Raw genomic sequence first — 15,278 nt, 5'->3', positions numbered from 1 at the left:
AAATCTTTCATCATACAACATGTAGCAACACTCGACACAAACAACAAAGGTAAACAAAAATAAAGTTGACTATACAATTGCACCTTGTCTCGCAGCTGTCACTGGGTGGACGAAAGACTTCGTTAGTTCTCCAGCTTAAATAAACTCGGGTAATCGTTGCTCCTCGAAAAAAAAAAATACATGTTCCTGTTCGAAATCCATCATAACTGTAAATAACAATACAAGCCAGTGCTGACAGAGGAAACCAGGGTTTCCAGCCATCAAACCTCACTTCCTGTGTGAACAACTCACGTGACTGAGGGGTTAATGCAGTGGGCAGAGCTGTCAATGTAATACTGGAGAAGGTGGACGTGTTGTCTGTCGAGGTTCCTCTTAAAGCACAGCTCTCGTCCCATCCCGGGTCCCCCCACACAAACACTACAAGCAAAGTAAACAAAATTAATGCTTTCAAATCCAGGTAAGATCGCAAAATGAGATATTAAGCATAATGGCGGGTAAGATGGACAATAGTCCTCCTCTCCATCAAGGAGAGAAGAACAGCAAACACCTTGCTGGTGTCCGAGTGTTATTGAAAATCCTTGTACAAGCGAGTTTGTCTCCTCTCGGACTTTAAATCCTGTGTCCGGCCTGTGGTCCAGACAGACAGACAGACAGACTTTCGACAACAACCTACATGAAGTGTAATTAGGATCAAGAGCTAATTCAAAATGTCGGTTTTTGTTCCGGCTCTTGGCATCATGCTTTGTATATGCAAGTATGTAGAATTCAATGAACAAACAAATGTCAAATGAAATACAGACGTGCCATACAACTGTCACAAAGTATGGTCGAGAGATTGTGGGACTGAACCTGTTGTGTGATTGTGTGGCGCGTGCATGGCCAGCCATCGGGCCGACTTGTCCACAGCGACATCTCACAGACAGGAAGGAAGGAACTAATGTACTCCCCACATTCATTTCATTTTCAGTCCACCGCCGCGCATTCTAAAATGAATAATTTATTTTTTTCTGAAACATAGACCCCCCCTACCCCCCTCACCCACGTGCTTGTAGTTCACTTCATGATGCGCGGAGGACTTTCGCGAGGGCAGGAGATCAGTCATCAGTCATCTGCCCGGTGTCTGTTGGCTGCAGATGATCATCTTTTGTGACTACTAGTGATGTGAAAGTGTGTGTGACTACAGTCCGACTACACACACTGCACTTTTCACCGACTGCCCTCTGCTCCTGCTTCTGGCAGCAACCAACCGCAAACTCATCAAAGATTTTGCTAATTGTCCTAAGTGGGGTAGATCGTTAATGCTCGGGTACAACTGTTGGTGACATTACCCTTCTCCAATCCCTGAAAATTTCATAACATATTCATTTGTCGACTTTAACAGGTAGCACCATACCAGCAGCAGACAAGTGCAATCAGCAAATGAAGAAGGAAGGGAAGTGTAATTATTTAAAGGTACTAAAGGTACTTGACCTTTGCCCTGTCCAGTCGGGGGCAGCCTCGTACACTAGCAAGACCCCACCTCCGGGCTCGACGGATCTTATCTTTCTAGAAAAAATATCATTTTATGGCACAACACAGGGCAGCATGACTTCCACGTGTGTGTGATGTGTCTGCCCTACAAACAAAACAGATTCTCGAAAATTTTGACAAAAAAAGTGTAAAAAGGGAAAATCAAAACACGTCCCAAGCCCGCGGTCACGGCCACCTGAGACTAGCACCTTGAAAATAAACGACGATGGTAGTTGATGAGGAAATCACCTGGCTGGACACAATGGAAAAATGGAAATCAAAAACAATTTTCGTTCACCTCACACTTTCATGTTGTCCGTCTAATGGTAAACATGTAAATTTACAAAATAAACAAATACAAGAGCACAAAAAAGGAGAAAAACCCTCAAACAAAACCACGTGGCGCATTTCATCCATCAGTCAATGAAATGTAAACAGAGGACATTGTGTTAGCAGTTACAGCGACTGTCAGGTCACGTGGCGTGTAAGCATGTAAAGCACCTTGATACAATGTCTAGCTAGACATTCAGAAAAACAAGATAAAATAGTTGTGGATGTGTACAGAGACAGTTGTATATCTTGTCATAACAAGCTACTCTCGCCATCTTTACATGATATATGTAGCACCTAGTGGGTGTAGATATTTATACTCTCACCATCTTTATGTGATATGTGTAGCACCTAGTGTGTGTAAATATTCAGGGTAGTTTCACCTCTGTAGTAGATGTGATGTACACATGGTATATTTATTCCAGTATTTTCACTTCTCTTGTCTTTGTGTAGCAAACATGGTGTGTATGCCCTCTGACCTCTACTGTAGATGAGAGACACACACACACATGGTGTTTAGGCATTGACTGTAAATGTGTGTACAATGTACACATTCTGACTTCTGTTGTCAGTGTGATGTACACACTTTGTGAACAACACAACAAGAAACATGTCAGCCATGCTGTTGAGAAACCTGAGACTATTTAATTTTTGTTTAGTTTACAATGAATTATTTGTTTACAACTTTTGTTTGTGTTCAGATATTTCTTCCTAGTGACTAGCTGAGGTCAATAGTTGTATTCAACATCTTGGACTGGTGTCCACATCACTGCAACACCTGTCTGTGTAGTGTGTGAAGGTGGTGTACAGGTGGTGTACAGGTGGTGTAGTGTGGTAGTGACGTGGTGTACTGGTGTAGTGGGGTGGTGGTGGTGTCTAAACCATTACATTAGTATGATTGGACTCTGCCATCAGAATCCCACTGACTGTACTGTATTCTGTCAGTGTGTTGATGTAGTTCTGACACCTCCCTGTGTCTCTAGTCATGTGAATGAATGTACCTAACGTGCAGTAGTGTTTGTCTGACAGGTTGTCATGGATACGGCCTGTAGCACAGAGCAAAAGTTCCCTTCATGACCTCCTGTCTGTAAAACTAAAGTAAAACATAGCAAGTTCCTGTAGCTGAGTGTGTACAGACAAAACTATCAACACTGAGCGATGTTGATTGTTTTAGTTGTTATCAAGCTACATAATCCAGCTATATAGTAAAGCTACATAATAGAGCAACATAATCAAGCTACATAATAAAGCTACATAGTAAAGGAAACAACATGTCATACTGAAAATATTTCTGATCTTGTCCCTGACTAGAGGCACAGCACCTTCTTATGTCAACAAACTGAGAACTGGTACGGATCTTTCAAAAACATTAAATATTGGGAATCTCCTCTAAAAAAAAGGAATTTAATAAACAATCTTAACTTCTGGTTAGTTAAAACTCTAATTGTCGGATCTTGAGATAAAACAACGACTCGGTCGGAAACCTGTTTGTGCACCAAATAAAATACTAAAAGACAAGTTCTGCTGAGCACCAGGGAATGACAAAATGTTCATGAAAGCAGATAAATTGTGCAGGGATCAAAATATATTAGCGGACAGGTTTCACTGTCAAAAAGTGTTCAGAGCAATATGCTAGGGTTCATGGACGCAGCATACATAAATAAGTAATTTATTTGTTTGTCTTTCAGTCTAAATTATCTGCACCACGATTAACAAACGTTTTGGCACGAGTATACAAACTGTCGGCGAAATAATTTAACTAAACTGTAAATAGTTCCGTGCATGTAGAAACTGTACAGCGGCACTGAATGTGGAATGTACTCGCCCAGAGAGGAATACCTTTCATGTCCCGGGTGGTTCCTCTTTGCCAGGTATGGAGGTCTGTCTGACGAGGGGTAGCGAGGGCTGTTACCTGTCCAAACACCTGTCCCGACACTAGCAGCACAAACACGGGTGTGGACTGTCCAGGGGTCACCAGACATTGTGTTGTCCAGACTCCAGACATTTGTTGGACACCCTGGACCTCTAGCTCCCCATGACGATGGCCAGGATGATGGCCATGAGCGCGAAGCCGACGAAACAGCAAGACACGCGCTTGATGTCGCCCCGTCCCTGCAGGTCCTTGAAGAGGATGTCGAAGAAGACGATATAGAGAATCGTCCCCGAAGCCAGCGACTGGAGGATGGCTTCCGGTATGGTGACGTCAGTGTACAACATGGCGCCGGAGGAGAAGAGGATGCCGGCGACGATGCCGAGGGCGGAGATGAGCGTGAAGGTGCCGATGCACAGGAAGGCCGTGCCCTGCGACTCCCTGGCCCCACACAGGTCCATGCCCAGCTGGAAGGCCAGCACGCAGCGGTGCAGACACAGGGCGAAGCACAGCGACCACACGCTGGACTCGCGGCTCTGCAGCCCCAGCGCCAGGCCCTCGAAGATGCCGTGCAGGCTCAGCGCCATGATGTAGATGATGGAGCGGAAGTGCGCGCGGCGCGTCAGGTCAGCCTGGCTCAGCTGCTTGACGACCCGCGTGACCCCGAGGTCAGGCAGACTGCAGTGGCGCAGGTTCATCGAGTGCACGCTCAGCCGCAGCGTCACTGGGATGTGCTCGAGGTCGTCATCGAGGTCGTGTTGCGAGAGGTCGAGGTCCGCGCCGTGGTGTTCTTTGATCAGCGTGTCGGAGCCCAGGCTGTCCGAGTCGTGGTCGTCACCCGAGGAACTTCCGCACCCGCCGCTCGTCCCGCTGTTACCTCCAGGGTACCCGCCTCCTGTAGAGTAACCTCCTCCAGGGTAGCACCCAGGGTGGTCCCTGTTACCGTTGGTCACGCCCCCCGCCAGAGGGAGTTCGACACTGCCGCCCCCACCGTACCCATTCCCGATTCCTCCGTTCTCCTCGACACTTCCTTCGGCGAGCTCTTCGTCCAGCTCTTCTAGCGTGGAGGGAATGATGGCCTTGTCGTCATAGAAACGGTAGCGTCCCCCGGGGATGCCACTGCGGGTGCATCCTCCACCGTTACCTCCTCCTCCTCCACCAGCTCCTCCCTCAGCACCGTCTGCACACCCGCTCCCACCAGAGGCGCGGAGTTGATCCGATCGCTCGGCTTTGATGTACAAGCATTTGATGATCTGCTCGACGAACACCACCAGGAAGAAGCCTGCGGGAGGAAAACAAGAAATCTCACTGCACTTTGAGTTAAACAAAAATCCTACAAGACTAAATATAGTTTTCATTTTGCTCAACCTTCCCTAGGAACACCTGCGGATAATGCTGCAACAGTCCTTAAACCCAAAAATACTTTAGGTGGGTAGTAGATAGGTCTCTGCCCCTTACAGAGGTCGCAGATATTTGCCGTGGATATTTCTGATCTTCTACAATGTTTTCTACACATGTTAAGTACATTACGGGTTATTACATACAAGAATAATTCCTTAACTCGTGTGCTGATTGAATATTATTTTCCTGTGATGTGTATGAAGTAATCACAACTCACGAATGACTGACAAACACAGTCTGTCCAACATGCGGTATTTTCATTACTTGTCTTGAAGCGCTGTCTATTTTATACAGGTGCTTTACAAAATATCAAGACCAAATATCATATGCAAACCCACAAAATCAAGAAACTATAAATAATAATAAATGTATTAATGGAGGCCACAAGGGGCCGGGCCCTACCTGCCATTATCAGCAGCTCCGTGACGGCGTACGTGGTCCTGGAGCCCATGTTGAGCAGCACGGCGGCCATTTTTTCGCGAGTGTCTGGGAGGAGGTGGAGGAATCCCGTGGCCAGAAAGACTCCGCCGGACAGACAGCGCAGGCCGCACAGAAAGTAGTCCACCGTCGTCCGGTGCACGGTGAACAGCTGCGGCGCGTGCAGCAACAGCCGCAGGGGCAGCAACCCCGACAGGACGGACAGCACAGTCAGCACGAGCAAGGAGATGATCTTGGCCACCACAACCTCCATGTCCTCCGGACTCATGGCCGAGGACCCGGATGTTGCACAGCTGGTGTTCAGTCTCACCGCACCCTGGCCAGCGTCTTGGGCAGGAACGATACAAAGTATCATCCGACTGGGCGCCGACAGCCGGCCGTTAACACCGGACTCAGGTCAGGAATAAAGCTTGAACACAGCCCACAGGACCTTTCCCAGGAACGAAAGCCAAAATGTTATTCCTCCATCTTCACTTCAACTTCTGGATCACTACATCTTTGTCAAAAACAACTCCAGGCAAGCAGCTTTGCTCAGTCGAGGTGACACGGGGTTGGAATCAGGCGCTGATCAGTTTTATATACATGCGAGGACACGGTCTATGAGGCTAAGCACATGGCAAACATGCGTAGGTATGAATCCATACAGGTGATATCGGTACACCCCCACAAAGTCGTTACACTGTGTAGATTGTATCGAGCGTGCTGGCGATACGTGATGGCGAGGCGTGTTTGTCCTTCAGCCCGCGTGTTGTGCTCGTGTCCCACGCGCACGACGGCGACTACTCCGTGAATGGAGCTCGGCCTCCTCCTCCATTGTCGCCGCACCTGCAACAAACACAGGCTGGTGAGAGGCAGACGGCACGAAGAGAAGAGCGAGTGGATGCTTGGACGACAGAAAAGACAGGAAACCCGACACAAGGAGGAATAGAAAGAAGGATGGAGGGTGAGCAGGGTTGCAGACTGTGGAGGCAGCACCGAGGTGGATTAACAATGTCTTACACTCCCCGGAGTATACGAGAAAACAGAATGCGGGGCTGCAGAAGGAAGACACAAAACAATTCAACGGAACTGAAAACTGAAGAAAGAAAAATAATGGCGAGGTAAAGAAAATACAACTTCCGGAGACTAATAATTCTGGTAGATGGCGCTGTGAATTAAAACAGATGTTGTCACGCGCCGTCCTGTACTCCATGCCCTCTGACCCTCAACATCTGAGATGGACTAAACATTTTGTTTGGGAGTTTGATTCTAGGTGAGATGACAGTTGTGTCTGAGAGTGTGAAGGTTGTATTTTATGTATATTATGTATATGATGTATATGATGTTTGAAGATGACTGGTGACTGTGATGTATCAACTCACATGGAGTGGTGTGGGTGGTGATGTGGGTGGTGTACCCGTCCTAGGTATATACCGGTCCTAGGACATATCAACTCATTGGATGAGTGTTGTTGTTGTTGTTGTTGTTGTTGTTGACGGGACTTCATACACCGGCAAATAAAACTGTACAAACGCTGCCAACAGTAATAATAAATCCACAGATGAGTGTTGGTGTCGGCGGGGTCAAAGGACATGGATGTTGCTGTCGACCACGTGACACATGGTGCTTCTAACGTCTGACGCCTCGTCCGTGACAGACCCAGTGGCAGACAAGAAAATCGTTAGAAGCAGAAGTCTAAAATAGCTTTCTTTCACTAACTGCCATTTGCAACTTTTTCGAAAATAAACAGAGTCATGTGAATATCGAATGTTGAAGACAGTAATGGTCTGTTTGCACGGAGCAGCGCGCGCAGACACACACACACACGTACACACTAACACACGTACTTCTCTTGATCTTTATGTGTGTGAGAGAGAGAGAATGAGAGGCCAATATATATATAATCTCTTATTGTTAATGTAGACAACAAAGAGGCCACCTTCAGGTGCAAAGATTGAATTACTAGAAATGTCGTTTTCTGTGTGAAGTCCGTTCACATGTTCACACTGGGACACAGACACGTGACCTTACTGCAGGAAGCAGCTCCATCCTACGTGGAATGTTGGAGAGGAATGGTAGGGCAGGAGGGAGGAATGAAACTAAACGGCAGTCATGGCGGGCAGTGCTATTCCACAGCAAACTCCGGACAGTAAACCTTTATTAGCAGAACTCCACATCCGGTATTACATTCCTGTGATCCTGAATGACAGTGACCTGCCACCACCCACGCCCACCCACGCCTACCCCTCCTGTTATGATGAGGATGAGCAGGGACACGCAAGGCCTAGCCAGTCAGCTGACACCCTGACACACACCATTCTCTGGGTAGGGACCCTTTAGGGCACCCGATGACATTTTGTGATGAGCAAGTCTTGGAGACTGACATGCGTGAAGCTTACAACTTCCGCCACTGCCTTCGTCATCAAGGCTCTGAAGGACTACAATGTTTCCGTGGACTGGAAACAATCTGAAACACTACAAGGGTTCCATGGATTGGAAACTGAAATAGTACAAGACTTGCATGGATTGGAAACACTCGGAAACATTACAACTTTTCTATGGACTGGAAACCATCTGATACACTAAAAGATTTCCATGGATTGGAAATAGTCTGAAACACTACAAGGTTTCGATAGAATGGAGAAACTAGGAAACACTACAAGGTTTCCATGGACTGGAAACACTACAAGGTTTCAATCCTACGTCCGCTAATGCTTATATACGAATGTCAAGGTTCAGAGGTCCTTGATGTAAACAGAAAAACACTACTCACATGTTTGTCAACGAGCGTGGCGCCTGTAATCTGGACACTTCTAGACACTTCCAGCGGAGCTGGACTGGCGACAGGTGTAATAAAAACACGGTTGGAGATGATGGGAGGACACACAGGACTGACCAGAGGTGTGAGGACACACAAAGCTGACCAGAGGACACACAAGGCTGACCAGATGTGTGGCGAGGACACGCGGCATCTACTGACGAGACCAGTCGCAGGCCTCAGACTGTGTCACGTGCTTTCGCAATCGTGCAGCGCGCGCGTCTTGGAGCGGCCTGCAAATGCCACCTGCAGCACCGCCTACTAACGACAGTCAAACCGTCTTTGATCCACGGAATTTCGCAATAAAATCTTTTCACTCAAACGACATCAACCAGCGGCCGAGGTTCTTATGTCGTCGCTGGTCTCCAACTGGAAAAGTGCGGGTCGGCATGATCAAAGGCGACCTGCACCACCGCACGACGACCTCGTCACCGCAATGTCGCCAGTGTTTCTGTTGTTTCTCGGTTGAGCGGTTTTCACATTTGTTTGTAAGCTGCCGTCTGTCTGAAGCAGCTGCACCAAGAAAAGACAACCAGCGATGACGGGTGTGGCTGTTATTGTTGTGTGAGAAACTCAGGAATCTATCCGAGAGTAAAGAAGCTGAGAGGTTGGGAAATACCTGGTACAGGTGTTCGTTCCACTCGAGCGAAATGTAAAAGACGAAACACCCGGCAGGTGTTGGAGTCAGCCTGAATGTTAAAGACAGAATACCCGGTACAATCAATGCGTCAGTCAGGCTAAATGTTAAAGAGAAGACACCTGGAAGAATCTATGTTTCAGGCAGGCTAAATGTTAAAGACAGAACACCTGGCGGAGTCAATGTTCCAGTCAGGGAAATGTTAAGGGGAGCTTCACACGCGACAGTCGTCACTCACCGCGACTCTCACCCGCTTTCCTCGCCTCCCCCAAGCAATTTGCATATCTGATGACCTGAACACAAGCGGCTGTAATTAGCTCGTGAACGCTCGGTTAAAACTTTAATGTAACAATGCACGTGCTGACATGTGATTAATTAATAGAAAAGTATGTAATGAAAACATCTCCTGGCATCACGAGGACCAACACTCACCTGGAGCGGGAGATGCTCGCGGACCGCGGAGCACGTGACCCATCACAAGACTCGCCAGGTGTCAAAGTTTGTTGTCGTCGTGTCGGACACTGTCTCCTGCACTTGCTGTCGGTGTAACTGTCAGGGATGCACTCCGACATCCACAGAGAGTCGCTCCAACATGAAGGCGCGGCACTCACCCAGCACTCACCTGTTGGGAGGAAATACCTGTTGAGAGCAAGAAGTGCGCGTGTCGCCTGCAGACATCTCCCCCTCAACCCAACCCTCCCCGGCACGTGTATGGCGCAGTCTCTGGCAGCCTCGCTTCCCAAGTCAGAGATGCACGTGCAGACAGTCGGCCAGCCAGCTTCTCTTCTTCGATGCCAGCTGTGAAGGTTATCCTCCCTTCTTCCCCCCCTTTCCCTCTGGTGGCTCGTGTGGGGTGGCCTCACCTGTGGGCAGCGGGTTGCAGCAGGTCGAGGTTTAGCTCCATCTGTTTGTGGCCCCGGGGTTTGAATCCCTCCCCCACCACTTACTGCCTGGTGTGCTGCGGTGTGGTGATGATGGTGATGCTGAGTGCGGGATGCGGGATGCGGGCGGCGGGTGTTTACGTACCGCGCGTCAGCCGCGCTAGCTCACAGGCACTGGGCGGTACCCAGCCGCCGCCGCACCCCTGGCGAATCCCTCCCCCCGCCGCACGCAGCCAGCGGAACCGCCGCACACCGGGTACCACAGGCACCAAACCTGGCTGCAGGTATCGATGCCTCCAGCGGGTGATCGTGTGTGTGTGTGTGAGGGGGGGGGAAGGTTCCTGACCTGGGGGAGATTTCCGTCTTGCTCCTCCGACAGGTGCCCCGCGACACGCCACACCTGCCGGCATCGACTGAGGCTGAGAAAGTCAAAGCATCGATTGATATCTCCTCTCCTCCTCTCCTCCTCTCTCAACACACGGGTTTAAAAAGTCAACCCACGCACAGCGGTTTTGCCGGCACCGCGGACAGGGTGGGGTGGGGTGGGGTGGGGAGCTGAAAGAAAAAGATCTTCTGGGTATGCAACACTCGGGTGGCTTTCACCTTTGTGGTAGAGACAACGTGTCGCTGGTTAGCACGTGACTGCTGCACGCAAGACAGAGAAAGAAAATAAATGAGAGAGAAGATGTGTGTACGCTCGTGCGAGAGTGCGTTTGTCTGTGTGTCTGTGTGTGTCTGTGTGTGTGTGTTTGTCTGTGTGTCTGTGTGTGTGTGTGTGTGTGCACGCTCTCAGACTCCAATAAACTCGAGAGTTCTATCCTGGCTCAATATTGGCATGTCCACTCTAGCCCGGTCTAGCCTTGTAGGCTGGCACCACACAGTGTGGCGAGAGGCAGTGTCGCCGGTGGTATCAACGTGTCTGTGGGCACAACACACGGAGTAGCGCGTGTCTAGCAGGCTACAAACCGTTACATTTCCTCCGCGGTCTAGACTTATTCTTTAAGCACTTCCTCCGGAAATAAGTCTTAGATTAAAGTACTCTACTGATGACAGGAGAACATCAACAACGGGATCCCCAGTCGCCATGTTGGTCACGTCAGCTCTCCACCAGTCATTACTCCAGCCACGTCAGCTCTCCACCATCGTCGTGGCACAGGGTCGCGCGTTTGTTTGTGTGTGTGCGGGGGGAGGGGAGGGAACTTCCATCTCCAACATCACGAGTTATGTAATGGTGTCCATAGTGACGTCATCAAGCACTCAGTACCCGTATGTCACAGGCTCCACTTCAGTTTAGTAATTCTAACCGTTGTAACAGTTCCATCTCTCCATAAAGCTTTCCTTACCTAAAGCCCTCTCCACACGCTTCCACGATTTCTGCCGCTTGAAACTCGTATCTCGCGTATTCTCGTGGCCCAACGAGACGAGAGCGTGACGCTAGCAGCCCGGTAGTTGCCCCCCTTGGAGACAACTCACCAGTAGATCGCCAGATCCTCTGTCTGCTCAACCGCAGAATGTTCCCGATGAATTGCTGCTACAGCCAGTTGTCTCCCCTCACTCCAGCATCACGGGGTGGGGGTGCTGTGGAGGGGGCGCTCGGCAAGGGCAGACAACTGAGGACAAGGCTTGACCATTGTGCTCAGCGCGTGCAAAGGGAGACTATTGACCCCAGCGGAACTGTACCTTGCGTCTGTCTGTGTGGCCGGCCTCAAAGATGTCTGAACAAGGGCGCGGTCCTTTCTCCTGCTTGATCGAACATCGTCTGATCGCCAGACACAGGCTCGCAACATTTTTTTATTTTGTGAAAGTTCTTTTGACTGGCTGCTGGTGTTTGATCTCTGCTATCAAAGAGAGAAACTCCACAAACCAGAGTTCATTTCATGGCCAAGCGTGCGTTTTGCTTTCTTTATTTATTCAAAATCATTACAGGGCCATGCTAAGTAGACCACGTGCAAAAAACTTCTATTTTTATCAGCTTATCTCCCCTTGTCCACAGAAGGTTTCTTTTTTTCTAAGAAGAAATACAAGATCGGGATACAATGAACTATATGACAAGCATCATTAATTATATGAAGAAAGGAGAGAAAGGGTTAATGTTGCTGGGTTAACGGTTGAAGGTTAATTTCTAGACTGTGTGTCTTGAGCTATTTCAACATTCAGGATACCACAGACCGACGATTGATGGCTTTGAACACAGAATATTGAAGATCTGCGATTCTCAGACGAGGCCATGAGTTGTATTCAGTGAATACCATGACAGACATGGCGTCGGTTGCGTCAAGAGTTGTGCCCCTGCAGTCGACTCATTCACTTAAAGAAACTCCTTTCAGTCTCACGGTGATGTCGGCGCCGCCATTGGACTACGATATCGACTACCTGAGGACTTCCACTGATGGCTGGGGAAGACAGTCGATCGCAGACTACAGGAGGCCATCGTAGTGAGTCTTTGGGACGAGACCCAGGCTGAACCTGCCGCCTTCAACAAGTGAAAGGTCACGTGGTCAATGCAGGACAGACTCTGAAACTTATCGTCTGTGCCAGTCTGATGTTGGTAAAGACATTTGGCCGATACAAGAAATCCAAAACATGGACATTCCACACCCTTGTGGAAGACAACATAATCAGATTGAGTTTGTCAGGGAGCCAAATGCTGTCGATAAAAAAATACTTTGGCGACATAAGAAGTTTGGGAAGACACCACGATCTGCAACAGGTCACCTTTGACCTTTTCTTGAAGAAAGTTCAGCACGCCAAGACACAAAGACACAAGGATCGTCTTATACCTCGAGAAAATCCAATACAAAATCAGGAAAGATGATTCTGAGTTTAGGATTTAGTGTAATATCAAAGATAGATAATACTGTAACATAAGGCAAATATTATTAATTATACGAGATATTGTAGATACGGTGACATCGAAATCTGAGGAAAATATGTATCGTATATGTACCATCGACAATGACATCAGACGATCGCATACGATTGCGACTGACCGACGAAATTACAGACCCGAGAAATAATTAGTATTTACTCGCTCCAGTGACCTACCGGCCAATAATTATTATTTACTTGTTTCGGTGACTTATCGAGGAATAAATTTTATTTTCTTGATTCAGTGACCTACCGTAAATTGTTGTCGTCTGTGCGAACGACTGCACGTTCTCTTCCCTCCGCGGTCTATGTGAGTAAAATTTTCTTAAACCTACGACTATCGTTAATTAAAAATTTTAAAAATCAGATTGTTGTGAAAATTTTAGAAAAATCAAATATTAATACAAATCACTTTTAATAGGCATTTTTTTCATAAAAGCGTGTTTTGTATACTTCACTGGGTTGTTTACTGGCTGTTGTTTACAAGTCAGCGACTGGTTTATTAGTTTACAAGACAAGAAATGCTCACAAACTTGCAGTAGAACACTGTAGGGGCAGATGGCAGCGATGATTGCTGTGTGGCTGACGAGGAAGACGAATATTTGGACAAAATACATCTCATGCAACTGATTAACCTCTTGACTGACAGATTACAAGGGAGATTACTCCGACCTTGTCCAAAGCGGCTCGTGCCTGGCGCAGCGCCACCAGGGTAGACGAGAAGGAGATAACCTGGATTATCTACTCAGTCAATGAAGCTCCCTCCTAGGCTCTCTGTCTTCTTCCCCTTCCCTCCACCCCAACCTCGCCTTTCTTATCTGCCCCTGTCTCTAGTGCTCTCCCTTGAGTCCTCACTGTTGTTCTCTGTGGTGTCCCTCTATCATATATGTCTTGTTTGTTTTGATTTGTTTATGTTAGTCCATCTCATTATTGTTCTCTCGCGTGTGCAGGTGTGATTAGCAGACTGACAACCGATGTGACAGATGACACACCCGTGACATGCGCAGTCAGTGCACCCTGTATTATTGTCATCTCTTCTGTCCGTGTGTCTGTGTGCTGTAATATCCTGTGTCCATGTTATTATATCCTCTGTATCCCTGTCTCCGCGTGTTGTGATACCCTGTCTGTCTGTGTACCCTGTCTGTCTGTGTACCCTGTCTGTCTGTGTACCCTGTCTCAGTGACCCTGGGGTGTGAGCACACCCGCGTGCTGTCAGCTCCACCCTGTAATCACATCACAAGTCGGGTGGTGACACGCCGCAAATTCCGGGAGATCAGATACTGACAGGTCCTAAAAACCCTGTTTTTTCCCACTGCACCGCTCAACACTCCATAGGATGCCGGGATTGTGTTTACTTTTCTCCAACTGCTGTGTTGTTGGCGGTCACGTGGTCACGTGATGATGGAGAACAGCAAGTGGATGAACAGAACTGTTGCAATGCCACGCTTAAGAAACATCAATAGCCACCCATCCTCCCAGCCTCACCACGCACGTGGTTTTCATCGCCATGCCATGCAAACATCACGTGATTTAAGCTCATGACGTCAGCTTTCAAGTACGTGCACTCTGGCTCGCGCGCTCCGGACAGATCAGATTCTCTCCCCTGGATTTTTTTATGTTGAAAGCGGCTTAAAACTGTCTAATGAAAGTGTTTGCCAGGCTACAAATACGTGGGTTCAGAGGTGACTGGGTTTGATGAAATACATCTCACATCTTCGCCAAAATAAAATAGTTCTAAATATAACTGATGAAACCGTCTATTTCTAACTTTCTTTTCTGGAGAGTCAGGTTGGTCATTGCGCAAAGGCCGGTAACCATGGCTGTCTGGGTCTATTTTCTCTAAACTATTTTAAATTTCCACATGAATATTATAAAGTAAGAACTGTTTGACACTTACTGGTATCAGAAGGTAGTCGTGGTGATTACAAGACTAATTACTCCATCTTGAGTATCCGCCCTCAGCCTCCTGCACATGTTGTGGACGACGATGGTGTTGACGGGAGGCTGGGGGTCGAGGCCAAAGATTAGTCAGGCTTTTATCGAAGATTGAGCGGTGGGTTGATTTATCGATGGGCAGTACTGTCCTCGCAGACCTCCACCCACGGACCAATCAGCGAATGGGAGAGCGCGCGAGTGATGCGCGTGCAGAGAGCGGAAGATGCGGGGGTCGGGGGTCGGTGAGTGGTGAGGTGAGGGTTGAGTTGTGGGGACCCTACTAAAGTCGCACCAAGAACACATGATGCTTCAAGTTTTCTCGTGCAGAATGTAATCACGTGGTCTTATTTAGTGTCGATTAAATGTTCATTGAAGTTTATCAGGAAGTCGGGAAAACGAGACGCGGACACGCGAAGTGGACATGAAGACAGCGCGAGACATCGACAGTTAGATGATGGCCACTACTCGTCATTCAGATCACTGGATGGTTCTAAGCACCAGCAGAGCTTCCTGCAAATGTTTTTTAAGTACTGGTAGATAAGAAACTTTATTCGTTCTGGCGCCAGCAGTTCCCTCAAGCCTCATCAATCAACCAAGACCAATCATAACAGC

At 48.1% G+C, this 15,278-nt stretch overlaps 1 protein-coding gene across 4 annotated transcripts; it reads right to left on the bottom strand.

The window, feature by feature from the left end:
- Nucleotides 1-570: 570 nt before the first annotated feature.
- On the bottom strand, nt 571-14,708 carry LOC112554618 (zinc transporter ZIP3-like). Of its 4 annotated transcripts, XM_025222514.1 has the most exons (4): nt 9,846-10,310; nt 9,415-9,604; nt 5,513-6,373; nt 571-4,991 (listed from the first exon to the last, which is right to left on the bottom strand). In XM_025222514.1, the coding sequence occupies exons 3-4, from the start codon at nt 5,901-5,903 to the stop codon at nt 3,865-3,867; spliced, it is 1,518 nt and encodes a 505-aa protein (XP_025078299.1). In that variant the 5' UTR covers nt 5,904-6,373; nt 9,415-9,604; nt 9,846-10,310; the 3' UTR covers nt 571-3,864. The 4 variants fall into 4 exon arrangements, with proteins under 4 accessions (XP_025078299.1, XP_025078300.1, XP_025078298.1 ...); XM_025222515.1 differs by lacking the exons at nt 9,415-9,604; nt 9,846-10,310 and adding an exon at nt 14,629-14,708; XM_025222513.1 differs by having other exon boundaries at nt 9,415-10,310.
- Nucleotides 14,709-15,278: the final 570 nt, after the last annotated feature.

This window comes from Pomacea canaliculata, linkage group LG13 (genome assembly GCF_003073045.1).
Source record: "Pomacea canaliculata isolate SZHN2017 linkage group LG13, ASM307304v1, whole genome shotgun sequence".
Classification (NCBI taxonomy): Eukaryota; Metazoa; Mollusca; class Gastropoda; order Architaenioglossa; family Ampullariidae; genus Pomacea; species Pomacea canaliculata.
The sequence above is the reverse complement of the archived record's forward strand: the minus strand, read 5'-3'. Positions and strand labels throughout refer to the sequence as shown.

Coding starts and splice junctions, on each gene's coding strand:
- LOC112554618 (XM_025222515.1), bottom strand. CDS start 5,903: ATGATACTTTGTATCGTTCCTGCCCAAGACGCTGGCCAGGGTGCGGTG. Junction 4,992..5,512: donor GGAGCTGCTGATAATGGCAG/GTAGGGCCCGGC, acceptor TTCCTCCCGCAG/GCTTCTTCCTGGTGGTGTTC.